General features: G+C 40.1%; 1 protein-coding gene across 2 annotated transcripts in view; it reads right to left on the bottom strand.

Annotated features, from left to right (window-relative positions):
• The window catches only part of ETFDH (electron transfer flavoprotein dehydrogenase), a 29,614-nt gene that overhangs the window by 5,859 nt on the left and 11,557 nt on the right, over nt 1-12,198 (bottom strand). For both annotated transcript variants that reach the window (XM_074951061.1, XM_074951062.1), the window contains exons 4-9: nt 11,831-11,912; nt 10,804-10,922; nt 10,426-10,503; nt 6,645-6,791; nt 4,922-5,062; nt 2,589-2,732 (exon numbers count right to left, since the gene is read on the bottom strand). In XM_074951061.1, coding sequence (XP_074807162.1) covers nt 2,589-2,732; nt 4,922-5,062; nt 6,645-6,791; nt 10,426-10,503; nt 10,804-10,922; nt 11,831-11,912 — 711 coding nt within the window. The remainder of the gene's footprint in view (nt 1-2,588; nt 2,733-4,921; nt 5,063-6,644; nt 6,792-10,425; nt 10,504-10,803; nt 10,923-11,830; nt 11,913-12,198) is intronic.

Raw genomic sequence — 12,198 nt, 5'->3', positions numbered from 1 at the left:
CTTTAGAGAGAGCATAATGGTTAAGCCACTTTAATATAAATTATCACTAGATCTCCATTCATGTTTTGTGAATTCCACAAGACTCTCAAGCAGATAGTGCTCTGGTGCTATCAGGAGAACTCCAGGAGTACTCACAGTAGTGTTATAGATATGGCAATTTCCCTCCAATATTTTTGGGAGACCTTACTGTATTACGTCTATGTATCACTGCAGGCCAGGAATTGTGAGTATTTCCATGGCACTCATTGCCATGGGATATTGTGAAGGCCATAAGTATAACTAGGTTCAAAAAAGAATTAGACGAATTCATGGAAACTAGGTCCATCAGTGGGTATTAGCCAAGATGGTCAGAGATGCAACCCCATGCTCTAGGTGTCCATAATCCTCTAACTGCCAGAAGCTGGGACTTAAAAGGTGATCACCAGAAATTACCCTGTTCTGTTCATTGCCTCTGAAGCTACTGGCACTGGCCACAGTCAGACACAGGATACAGGGATAGGTGGTCCATTGGTCTGACCAAGTATGGCCACTCTTATGCTCTTACGACTAGGATAAGAAGCCTGAGCAGTGGAGATTGGGACTGGGTAGGCAAGGCTAATAGCACTGGGATAAGGAGCCAGAATGGGGAAAAGACAGGACTGAGCTATAGAGAGGTTGGGTTGGAGGGTGTAGACAGAGTATCTGTGCCCACTATTAAATGCTCCCTTTCAGAGTATGAAGGAAATTGGGTTTTTTCAGTGTGTTTTTTAAAAATTTAGGAAGTTACACACAAGCTACATAAACACAACATTTTTAAGGTTGCAAAGTCAAGCACTCAAAAGTTAGGAAATTCCAGAAATCAAGGTTGCTTGCTTGTGTGACCTTAATTTGTCCTCCTTGCGTGTATACATTACGATAAAGTCTTCAACGGCATGATCACATCCTTTGTTTCCTATGGAACCCTTGCCTCATTCAGTGCACAAGATGGACCTGCTCTGGGAATGAATCAGGGTTGTGTAGTAAAGGAGGCTGTTGTCTGTAGGACCCTCTGCCTCATTTGGTGCAAAAGGTGGAAAGTGTGTAGTGAACGAGGCAGTGGGTTGTAGGAAGAGAAAGGACAGTCTCATGATTAAGGCAGTTGAATGCTGTCCTGAGAAAACTGGATTCTATCCCTGCTTCTGTCATATGCTCCTAAGTGATATTGGACAAGTCACTAAAACCAAGCTTTTCAAATTGCATGTTCCTCAAAGACAGAAGAATATGGCCTTAAGTTTATCTATAGCATACAAATTTGGAACTGCCGAGGGTAATTTTGTACATATATGCTTCTATATGTATGAGGCAATATCTTCACCAAAAAGAGAGAAAAACTAAGAGCTATAATTCTACTCAAATATAAACATAATTCTGTACTCCATGTGCTAACTGGTCAAAGACTTCTACTATAGGTATCGTCAAGGCACCACATAGGTTAGTATGATTACTCCAGACAATTACCATTCTTGTTCCTATGGACATTTATTTCCTACTGATCAATGCGACATTTTTAAAGCCAGCAAACACACCTTTAAATGGCACATGCCTTGAAGAGTGCAGTAGTTAAAAATTAATGATCAACTAGCAAGTTTTAACATACAGAAAAGTAAACTCCATTTAATGTAGATATAACACAAATTACATACAATAAACCAGGGGTCGGCAACCTTTCAGAAGTGGTATGCCAAGACTTCATTTATTCTCTCTAATTTAAGGTTTTGCATGCCAGTAATACATTTTAACGTTTTTAGAAGGTCTCTTTCTATCAGTCTTTAATATATAACTAAACTATTGTTGTATGTAAAGTAAATAAGGGTTTTAAAATGTTTAAGAAGCGTCATTTAAAAGTACATTAAAATGCAGAGCCCCCCCCGGACCGGTGGCCAGGACCCGGGCAGTGTGAGTGCCACTGAAAATCAGCTCGCATGCCACCTTTGGCATGCGTGTCACAGGTTGCCTACCCCTGCAATAAACCAAGCTTTGCACCAGGAACTACTTAAAATAAGTTACACATTATTCAGAACAGAGGAGAGACGTGTACAAAAGCAGGATATTCAGCTGAACTCATGGTGACCACTGGAGAATGTCTATAGCAAATGCCGTATTCTCTCACATAAATTGGTATAGCCCAGGGCAAAGAGGCACATCTGGCCACTTCCTCCTAGCAAAAATACAGTATTGACTAGTCAACTCTCTCTCTTTACTCCTGTACATATTTTGCTGTAACACAGACACAAGACATATCTTAGGACATGCTAATTTAGTAGATAGCGTGGCATTTTCTCAAGGCCTGACAATATTCATAGGAGTTGATCAATTTATTTTAGAAAGGCCAATGAGACTTCCCGGTGCCAAAAGGCATTGCTTTCTGTCCAGAAATTCCTTTTGTCCTTATCCAATCTTTTATTTCAATGGTCACTTGACGACAGACCAATTGAAGACATTTTAGTTTAGATATTACAAGTATAACTAGTTCTTGTTACTAGGGCCACAGGGAATTCAGGATAAATAGTTTAGTAGTGTTACAAAAGAAAATGCCCACACACAAACAAAAACCCCAAACACCCCCTTACCTGGAAACCACCTTCATTCAAGGCTCTAGCACCATAGCCAATCCTTTTTCCACCCTCAAAAGTGGGCTGCACACTGGGATGATGCTTCCATCTCTGGAACTCTTTAAATGGGCTCAAATAGGGATTTTGATAATCTAAACCAACCTTTAAAACAAAACATAAAACATGCCATGATATTAAAATGTGAACATTTCAACAAAAGTTATTTTATATTCCTACTTTAAAGTGCCATATCAGCATTAAAACATGGTATGTTAGGTCCACTTTCATGTTACACCAACTTCATTATATTCAAGATGCAAGAAGCAGCCAAACTATATTCATGGCCTACGTCAGACCCATTAACATTATGCTCAGAACCAAGTCGCTACAAGGTTGTCCCAAAAGTATCTAACCAAGTTGTAACCAGCTCCCATAACTAAGCCAAAGTCCATCCCACTGGAAATAAAATCATCATAATGAAACTGCATTTTTCAACAGTTTGCCTGAACAGTGTGGTTGAAACATAAAACTTCTTAAAAGTCATATCAAAACAATGCTCTGATCACTAGGTATTGCCCAGAGGCTTCTCCTTCGACCCTGGGTAAATAAGTAGTAAGTTTCAGCCACTCATTGATAAATTTTTCAAGCACTACTTTTACATGGCTTAAAGTTGAGTCAAGTAACATTTCCAAATGAGTGAAGCATCCATATAAAGCACCAAGGGAACAATGATACAAAGACAGAATGAAAAGAGACTTCACCAGTTGGCGGAATGCCCAGGAGTTCATATTTTAGATTCAGTCAAAAGCTGGTGCTAAGATGTGTCTTGCATTTTTCTAGATATGGTCAAGTTCCAGCTTTGACATATTCCTCACAGGAGCAATTCCAGAGGCATGATCCTTATGTCAAAGAGCCCTGTTTCTGGCTCTTGCAAGCTTCACCTGTGGGACAATTATTTCCAGGGTTTTGGACAACAGAAAAACATAATATGGGTGAGAGAAAGAGAGAGACTTTTTTAGATAACTTGGCCAAAGCTACCTACATCCATCTCAGCTGATTCCATCTCAGAGTCTACTCGCTGCCAAGGGAATTGACAGCCCACCATAGTCAGACAGCAGACAACTACTTTCTTCATCAGTTTTACAAGGAGCTTTCACAATTAAGGCTTATGTACCAAAGGAAGCTATTACAAAATAAGCTAGGTTGTGAATTTAAAACAGAAATTCTGTACTAGCCCCCAGCGTGGACTCTCTTATTTTACACTAAGTGCCTTTGGGCAGTTTAGCTTAAATGGATTAAGCTAAACTGCACAAAGTCGCTCTTCGTATGGAATACGAGTGGCTACATTGGGTGCTAGTGTGCAGTTGCTATTCTGTGCTTTTTCCTGATGTACACAAGACCTTAATACATTGATAAGCGAACTTTTCCCATCGCACCCCCAATTACCATTAACGGAATCTGTCTGTGCCCCCCCTCCATTACTGCACAGCCAAGGTCATCTTAGCAGTGGAGCTTGGAGAGGAATTGGGGCTAGAGAAGGAGTTGGTCTGAGAGAAGAGAAGGAATGAGGGCAGAGCTGGGCTGAGGGCAAAACGGGACTAGAGGCGGAAAAGAAAGGGGGCTGAAAGAGGATGGGGTGGAGCAGGTCTGGAAGCATGGCGTTCCCTCCCCATCCCAAGTGGAGCCTGTCCTGGGCCCTGCCGCACGTCCCGCGCCCCAAATGTTCCTCCACACTCCTTAAAGGGGTGGCGTGCCCCACAGTTTGGGGACCACTGCCTTAATGCAAAGGCCTTGTTGCAATAGTCTGGTCTGGAGGTTATGAAGGTATAGAAGATAGAGGCAAACAAAGGGAAAATGGGATTGTGGGGGGAAAGTTGTTTATACTACTTAAACAGGAGGGAATACATTCATCCATGATCAGCATGGTAGTACAAGAACCAAGTATTAACAAGATTCTGAAAAAGCTGATACAGTTTGCATGGGTAATTGAGTACCTGAATGCTAACACACACAACTGGTCATGCAAACTCATTTACAATTTTACTTGACACCTATCTTGCTCTTATAGGTGATGCAAGCAGCGATATTTGTAGTTATGGTTGCCTAGTACTTCCCATTACAGAAGACCCCATCTGGGCTGAAATTTCCAGTGCTGGGTGCCTGCCTTAGGTTGAATTTCTTTGGGAAAATTTTCATATAAATGGTTTAGCATTTCTCAGATAAAGTTAAGGAAAAATACATACCTCTGCATATGTTAAAAAATTCTTACAACTGTTCATCAAGAAGTTCTAGCATTTCCTGCTTTAAAGCAGAAACTTAAAATTTTGTTCTAGTAGCAAACCATTACTTACCACAAACCCAAGAGCTACCAATGGTTCACCTTCATTTAAATGATAAAGAAATGATCCTCCATATGTATGTCTGTCCAAGGGCCAGCCCACAGTGTGTTCCACTCTTCCTGGTTTCCATTTCTTTTCATCAATAAGCCACAACTGGAATAGAGACTACTTTATAATGCAAGTACAGGCTGGACATTTTAATGATGCAATATAAAAACAAAACCCAAGTAGAAATGATAGGGACAAGATTGCAAAAACATTACTTTGAATTACTACGCTGTGGCATATGATAAAGCTCATACAGCTGAAGACAGAGTAAGGCAGGAAAATATGCTGAGATCATTTGTAAAGTGGCAATTCAAATACTTTCCTTCCTTAAAACAACTCACATCAGCAAATTCAACGAACAGCATGGTCCTTTGTCCCAGCCCCAGCACCCACCATTATTCACAGAAGAGCCTGCGTTTTGCATCAATTATTTTAATAACTTATGCATGAATGAATGCAAGAAAACCACAAGCTTACACTGACTATTTATTTATTTAAAGAAAGCAAAAATGTTGGGCTACTTAACAGCAAAAATTCTTCTTAATAACTTCTATACTTGGGACCTAAAATAAGCTACTATAATCACTTATTTGGAACCTCAAAAGCCAACCTTCTACTATACTGTACTACTTGAAGTTTTGTAAAAGTTCATATAGTTTCACAGTTTTAAAAAATACAGAAATCTAAAAAATTATTTGGCAGATAATATACATAGTTTGGAGTAGACGCTGATGGTTAAAGAACTCAAGTTAATATATGATCAAACTTTGAATATACTTTGTTTAAAACCAACCATTACTTTACCAGTGTAATATATTTGTACTCAGAAAAAACATTAAAAATATTTTCCAAAAATAAAACCCTAACACAATGTCTTAATTATATGCATATTGAATTAACACTGCAGACAATATGTAGCTAGCACAATTTTGACATCTGCTGTATAGGTCAAAGAAAGTTTCCAGCCATCACTTCACTGTAATGCAACAGGGCACCAGCTAGCTTATACCCCAACATGTCACAGAATAGTCACAAGATTGCTAGGGCTTGCAGACAGCTGTGCCTAAACAGTTTTCCAACTTAGGTGTACCTTTGTTCTCCCTTAATCAGGGACAGCAAGTACTAGGCTAAAAGTCGACCTTAAAAAGAAATACAATTTAAATCAATTTAAAGAGTGAATTTAGTTTGGAAACAAAACCAGATGGATAGTGAAGTGACCAGCACAGCTTCACAAAGATTAAAGAATACCTGCATTGTAAATGGAAAAAAAAGAGGAAGGGCAACCAAACAAGACTACCTAGAGTTAGTTACGATGTTCAAAAAAAATAAAAATAAAATGGCAGCACAAAAGCAAACGAGTTAATGTCATATCAGAAGTTAAGGTGAGTAAGAAGGAAAAGTACAATAGGGACTAACCCTGCCTTGGCCAGGAGATGGATGTCACAACTTAAACAGGCCTTTTCACACTCCTTATTCTATAATACTAAAACGATTCAAAAGTTTAAAAACTTAACTCCAAGCTCTTGTCAAAATCCACCACTCGCTACTTAAGTGCACAATCTAAAGCAAAAACCTCAGTTTTAGAAAGCAGTTTATACACACATTTTAAAACAGTCTAATTTGCAGCAAGTCTCATACTTCAATCATTTAAGCTTACAAGTATTGTGATAAAACTAAGTACAGATACCTCTTTCAGTCCGATACCATAGCTCTGGGGTTGACATTTCTCCCTTAGATTGTATCTGTTGTACAATTGTTTGGCAAGATGTCCATGACAACCTTCTGCAAAGAATGTGACTTTGGCATGTAGCTCCAAACCTCTTTCAAAGATAGCCTGTAAAGCAGAGTACCTGTAGTCACCATGCTGTTTAGATAACATGGGTGAGGGAAAGGGAGACAGAGAGGTGCTGTTAAGGCACTTTTCGATCTTCCTGATTCTGGGATACTCCAGAGACTGAAGCAACTGCTGGGCACTTGTCGATGTTACTGCAGCCTTCCTGGGCTTGCCCAGAAACCATGCAGCACTGTGTGCTGTGATCCCACCCCTGAAACACTCCTCCCACCCTACCACCATACTCCGCCTGTGCCAGAGTATGTGCAGGGCTGTCTTCCACAGTTTTCATATCAGGACAATGATCCTCTAGCCAAATAGGGGGCTCTTAGAGCACATTTACACTATAAAGGCCCTTTTACCCAGCATCAAGAGGCCAGACTGGAGGTCAGGACCTCACCCAGGTAGCTGTGTCACAGATCCACAGAATCAGTGCTGTGCCCCCAGTTTTTAAACAGTCTCTTTGAGGAACCCCTTCAATATACCAGACCCTCAGGGGGTCCACTCTTCTCTCAGGGTAGGCTATGCAGCCTCACCATCTCCTGAGACTACCTCTAGGGCTTCAGCACTCTCACTTCACACTGTGAGCTCTGCTCAGCAAGTCCAACTGAGAGAGACTCCTGGTTAGAGACCTGTATGCTCTTTCAAGGGACTAACACATCTCATCCAATATTTGCAGTGACACTCAAGCTGCAATTTCAAAACTGTGGGGTTTACTAGTCGACTGGAACACAGCACTGGAAGTTAGCACACAGAAATAAAGATTAAAGCACAGTCCATTCTGGTCAGCCCAGTGCAATTCACCAGCCCAGCTTCAGTGAACTCCATTTGCAGGCTGTCTCTCTCTCTGACCACCTTAGTCAGTTCCCAGGTGAGCGCGCCCAGGCTCCTTACAGAAGCCAATTCTTCATTCCTCCATCTCACTCATCTCAGTCTTTTGTTCTTGAGCTGGGGCCTCTGCTTAGCTTCCTTGCTGTGAGGCGGAGAAAAATCTCTTTCTTCTAGGTCCTTGTTTGCTAGGTGTCCAGATCCTGGTAACAGGGTTTTCCGTTGTCTTTTTGGATTTTCCTCTGATGTGGGTTGGCCTGGGCCAGTCCTTTTTAATGACTCATTCAGTCCGCTCAGCTAGGCAACACTCACCCACACACCTATAGCTCTTTAGCTTTCCATAAAAGCAAGCTTAATCCTTCCCATCCTTCACTCGGTAGCCAGGCCAAGTATGAGGAAACTGAGGCACAAATAGGATTAATGAAAAAAAATATTACAAACAATTCCCACTTTGTCACAGCATGTCATTCTGCTGCTGACCTTCCAATGCATGACATTTTGTCCATTGGTTGGATGGAATAGGATTTAGTATAAAACTTGACATCTTCTTAGCATATGTGCAATGTACCTCAGGACCAGGATTCATCACTGAATGTTGTGTGCTAGATGGATCATTAGCTTTCCCAGCCTGGGCCAGGCACTGACAGGGTGTGTGATGTGAACGCTGATCCATGCCCAGCAACATCTTCTTGGATGCATCTTGTGATAGTCGACTATGATGAAGTGTCTCCAGTTCATACACGGGACTTTTAGAGATCAGTACCCTGGGGCTGGGTTCATAAGTGAAAAAAAGATGAAATGATCCAAACAAATTATTGCTCAAATCTGGTATGTTGAAATACACAATGAGATCTTACTAGGACTGGATATTAGCCGGAAAATAAGTCAACCAAAAAAAAGATCTGGTGCAAGATAAGTTTGGAGATGTAGAATCCAAAACTAAATATGTTATTTTAGTAGTAATTGTCTTTGTTACCATAAAAGTGGTATTAATATGTTTGTAGATGTATTATATTATGGAAAAACTCCAATATTTTGGAAGGAATTAAATTAGGATTTAAAAAAAATTCTCCCAGGAGGTGGATTAATAATTTTCTTTCAGCATTTTTGTCAAAAGGATATTATATATATCTCCTACCCGAACTCAAAAAAATGGTATTGAAATTTTTTATTTGACTTAATTTATTACAGTTTTCTCACATGGCATTGGGGATGGAACTAAAAGTACTATGTTCCAGCAAAAACTGGCACTTACCTATCCCTAAGCCAGTATACAAGGAACTTTCCCCACTTTCTGCATTTCTGATTGAGAAGCAGAAGGTGAACTGTATTTACAGCATACAGATGACTAAGAATGGACTTGTTACTTTTGTTAATATGACTATGCATGCATATGGTGCAGTTTCACAGAAGCCCTGTCCTTGCTAAGATAACGGCAGTTACATAAGTTATTTAATTATGGTTTCTAAGTGTAGACATCCTACATTATCTAGGTTTCAAATTTATAAATTTAAGTAACAAAAAATGTTTTGCAGTTAGCATCTTTCTCCTGCACCTATAAAAGAACCAATGCTTGTTTTATTGTATATTTATACCATCGCCGTCACATATTTTAGGGCCCCATTAGTTAGGCACTGTTCTAAGACAAACAAGAGACATTCCTCGCCTCAAAGAGCTTATAATTTTAGTAAATTTACTGATCAAGGCCCTGATCTTGCAGACACTTGGACATCTTTAACTCCATCCATTGTGAGCTGTACAGCTGACTTCAATGGAACTACTCACCGAGCCTAAAGTTAAAGACCTGTGCAAGTGTTCCGACAAAGTGGGTATTCACCCATGAAAGCTTATGCTCCAATACGTCTGTTAGTCTATAAGGTGCCACAGGACTCTTTGCCACCTGCGCAAGTGTTTGTAGAATTGGGACCCTAATCATTAAGATTAATAAATTAAATGAGTTAATAAAAATGTTTGTCAAAAGAGAGAGAAATTTCTGAATAAGTAGTGCAGTTTTCTTACAACTCATAGAAGACATTCTGTTCTTTTCTACAGTTCCTAGGTCTGGGGCTCTTTACATCAAGAATAAAATCAGGCTTTCAACCACTGCAACAAATGTGAATATTACTGGTACCATCTACTGGTGAAAATATAGAATTGAAAATAATTTTAGCTATTTGGGGTAACAAAGGGAGGTGACAGTTGTTCTGTTTGAATTATTTCAAGACGAGAGTGTAGTATATGATTTCATGGTCGACTATTTTAAACGTAGGAACCTCAGCCTCCTTATTAGCAGGAAAAGCACATTTTGAAAAGTGAACAAAAAAAAATACTCCAAAGGAGGAAACACTACGTGGATACAGACAGCTACCAGACAGGCAGGAGGATTCATCCAGTAAGCACCTTGCCCACAAAAGGCAGATGGGATGGAGTCGGCAAAGTACAACAAAATTGCAAAAAGGGCAAAAGGCAGCAATCAGTCATTAGAACAACAGTGTTTTGTATTTTATGAGTTACCAGTTGGACAGATCTCTCTCCCACTCACCTTCATGACTTCTTCCATTCAGTCGCCTCTTTCTTCCCACTTCATCCTTCCAGACGCCACCTATGCCAAACAAACCTCTCCGATTTTCATTCAAATCCCTCCTTAAACAATTTCTCCTTCTCTGAAGACTTTCACTGATAATCCCAGGGACTTTTGGTTTGTTTGTTTGTTTTGAAGGTATAACACCAAGCACAACAATGGCACTAGAATGACGTATGTAGCAACTACAGAATTGGACCTTTACCTATTAAAAAGATAAGTACTCACTTTAGGTGCTCCATCCTTTTGAATGCCTACATCATTAGTGGCAATCCCTTTCACACTGCCGTCTTCATGAAAAAGAACCTATGGAAATATTCAAACATCATCTATTTTAAAGACCTGTCATTTTAAGCCCATTTCTAAAATTATTTCCAAATGCAGAAAACATGGAGGTTAAAAACCCAAACCTTTTAACTAAGGGCTCAGTCTTGAAAACAATGGGATTAATCATGTGCTTAAATGCTCTGCTGGATTGGAGACAGAGTATTCAGGAATTTGCAGAACTGAGCCCTAATTTTTCAAGCATTTCTGTGTAATATGGGTCTTGCTAAAAACCAGATAATTAGGCTAAAATCTCTCACACACAAATAGTTATGTTATTACCTCAGCTGCTGCATAGCCTGGATACACCTCAACACCCAAAGCTTCTGCTTGCTCACCCAGCCAATTCACAAAGTGCCCCAGGCGCACTATATAATTCCCATGATTAGTCATTGGAAGACCTGGGCAAAAGGGAGAAGTACACCACAATCTATTCAGGTTTATGAATTAAAATATATACATATACACACAGGAGATGTACATGCTTAAAATGTAATACTTTTAAAAATACAAAAGTTTGGTTCAACGCAATCTACTAGTATCTTTTTGCTATGATTGCTATCTCTATACAGAGATGTTGTGTGAGTTTTAACATGTACAATCTACCTACCGTATGTACTCAATCATAAGCCGGTTCGTTTATAAGTCTACCCTCCCGCAAGATGGATAAGTAAAAATGGTAAAAACTGTATGACCCTTTCATAAGCCAATCCTATATTTCAGAGGTTGGCAAACTTCGGCTCCCAGACCGTCAAGGTAAGCCGCTGGCGGGTCGGGACGTTCTGTTTATCTGGAGCGTTCGCAGGCACGGAGCCCCTCAGCCCCTAGTGGCTGCGGTTTGCCATTCCCAGCCAATGGGAGCTGAGGGAAGTGGCGCCACTTCCCGCAGCTCCCATTGGCTGGGAACGGTGAACCGCGGCCGCAGGGACCTGAGGGGCTCCATGCCTGCAGACGCTCCAGGTAAACAAAACGACAATGTATTAGATATTCAATTAAATGATTTCATAGAGTTTTAAATCATCAAATTTTGGTGTAGACCCGTTTATAAGCCGACCCCCGCTCTTTGATGCGTCACCTTTCTACCAAAAATATTTGGCTTATGAATGAGTATGTACAGTACTTATATTCCCATCATTATAGTTTGTGTACAAAGTTGCTAAAAAGCAGCTGATGCAGTATTGCTTGCCTCCCAACATATACCATAGTTTCTTCTTGAAAATATAATATAGCCCCGATGAGCTTTTTATAACTATATTAAACCTTAGGCCTGTTTTTTCAGTAAGTGTTCTAGCTTTTCAACAAGCTGTACCTGGAAGAATTGGCACTGGAATTCTGGAATTCTTTGTTAAAATCCCAAATTTGTCTTCAGTTACTGGAGTCTGAAGTGGAGCCTAAAAATAAGAAAAGTCATCACGGAACACTATTTTTGCTACTTGTCAAGAAGCAGACATTTTCTCTCCCTCCCAAGGGGCTAATTAAAGAACTAGTGTAGTATGACGCAAAGATATAATGGTCTTGTGAGAAAATTTCATGACAGAGAGGTAAAGCACAGAGTCTCGGGCAGAATAATATTCAGGTAAAAAGTCAACAAAATTAATACTCCTCAACTATTGGAATTCGCTTTTGGCATTGGGCTTCCCTCCCCGCAAACAAACAGTTCCTTTCTTATCCAATAAT

Source organism: Natator depressus, chromosome 4 (assembly GCF_965152275.1).
Source record: "Natator depressus isolate rNatDep1 chromosome 4, rNatDep2.hap1, whole genome shotgun sequence".
Taxonomy (NCBI): Eukaryota; Metazoa; Chordata; order Testudines; family Cheloniidae; genus Natator; species Natator depressus.
The sequence above is the reverse complement of the archived record's forward strand: the minus strand, read 5'-3'. Positions and strand labels throughout refer to the sequence as shown.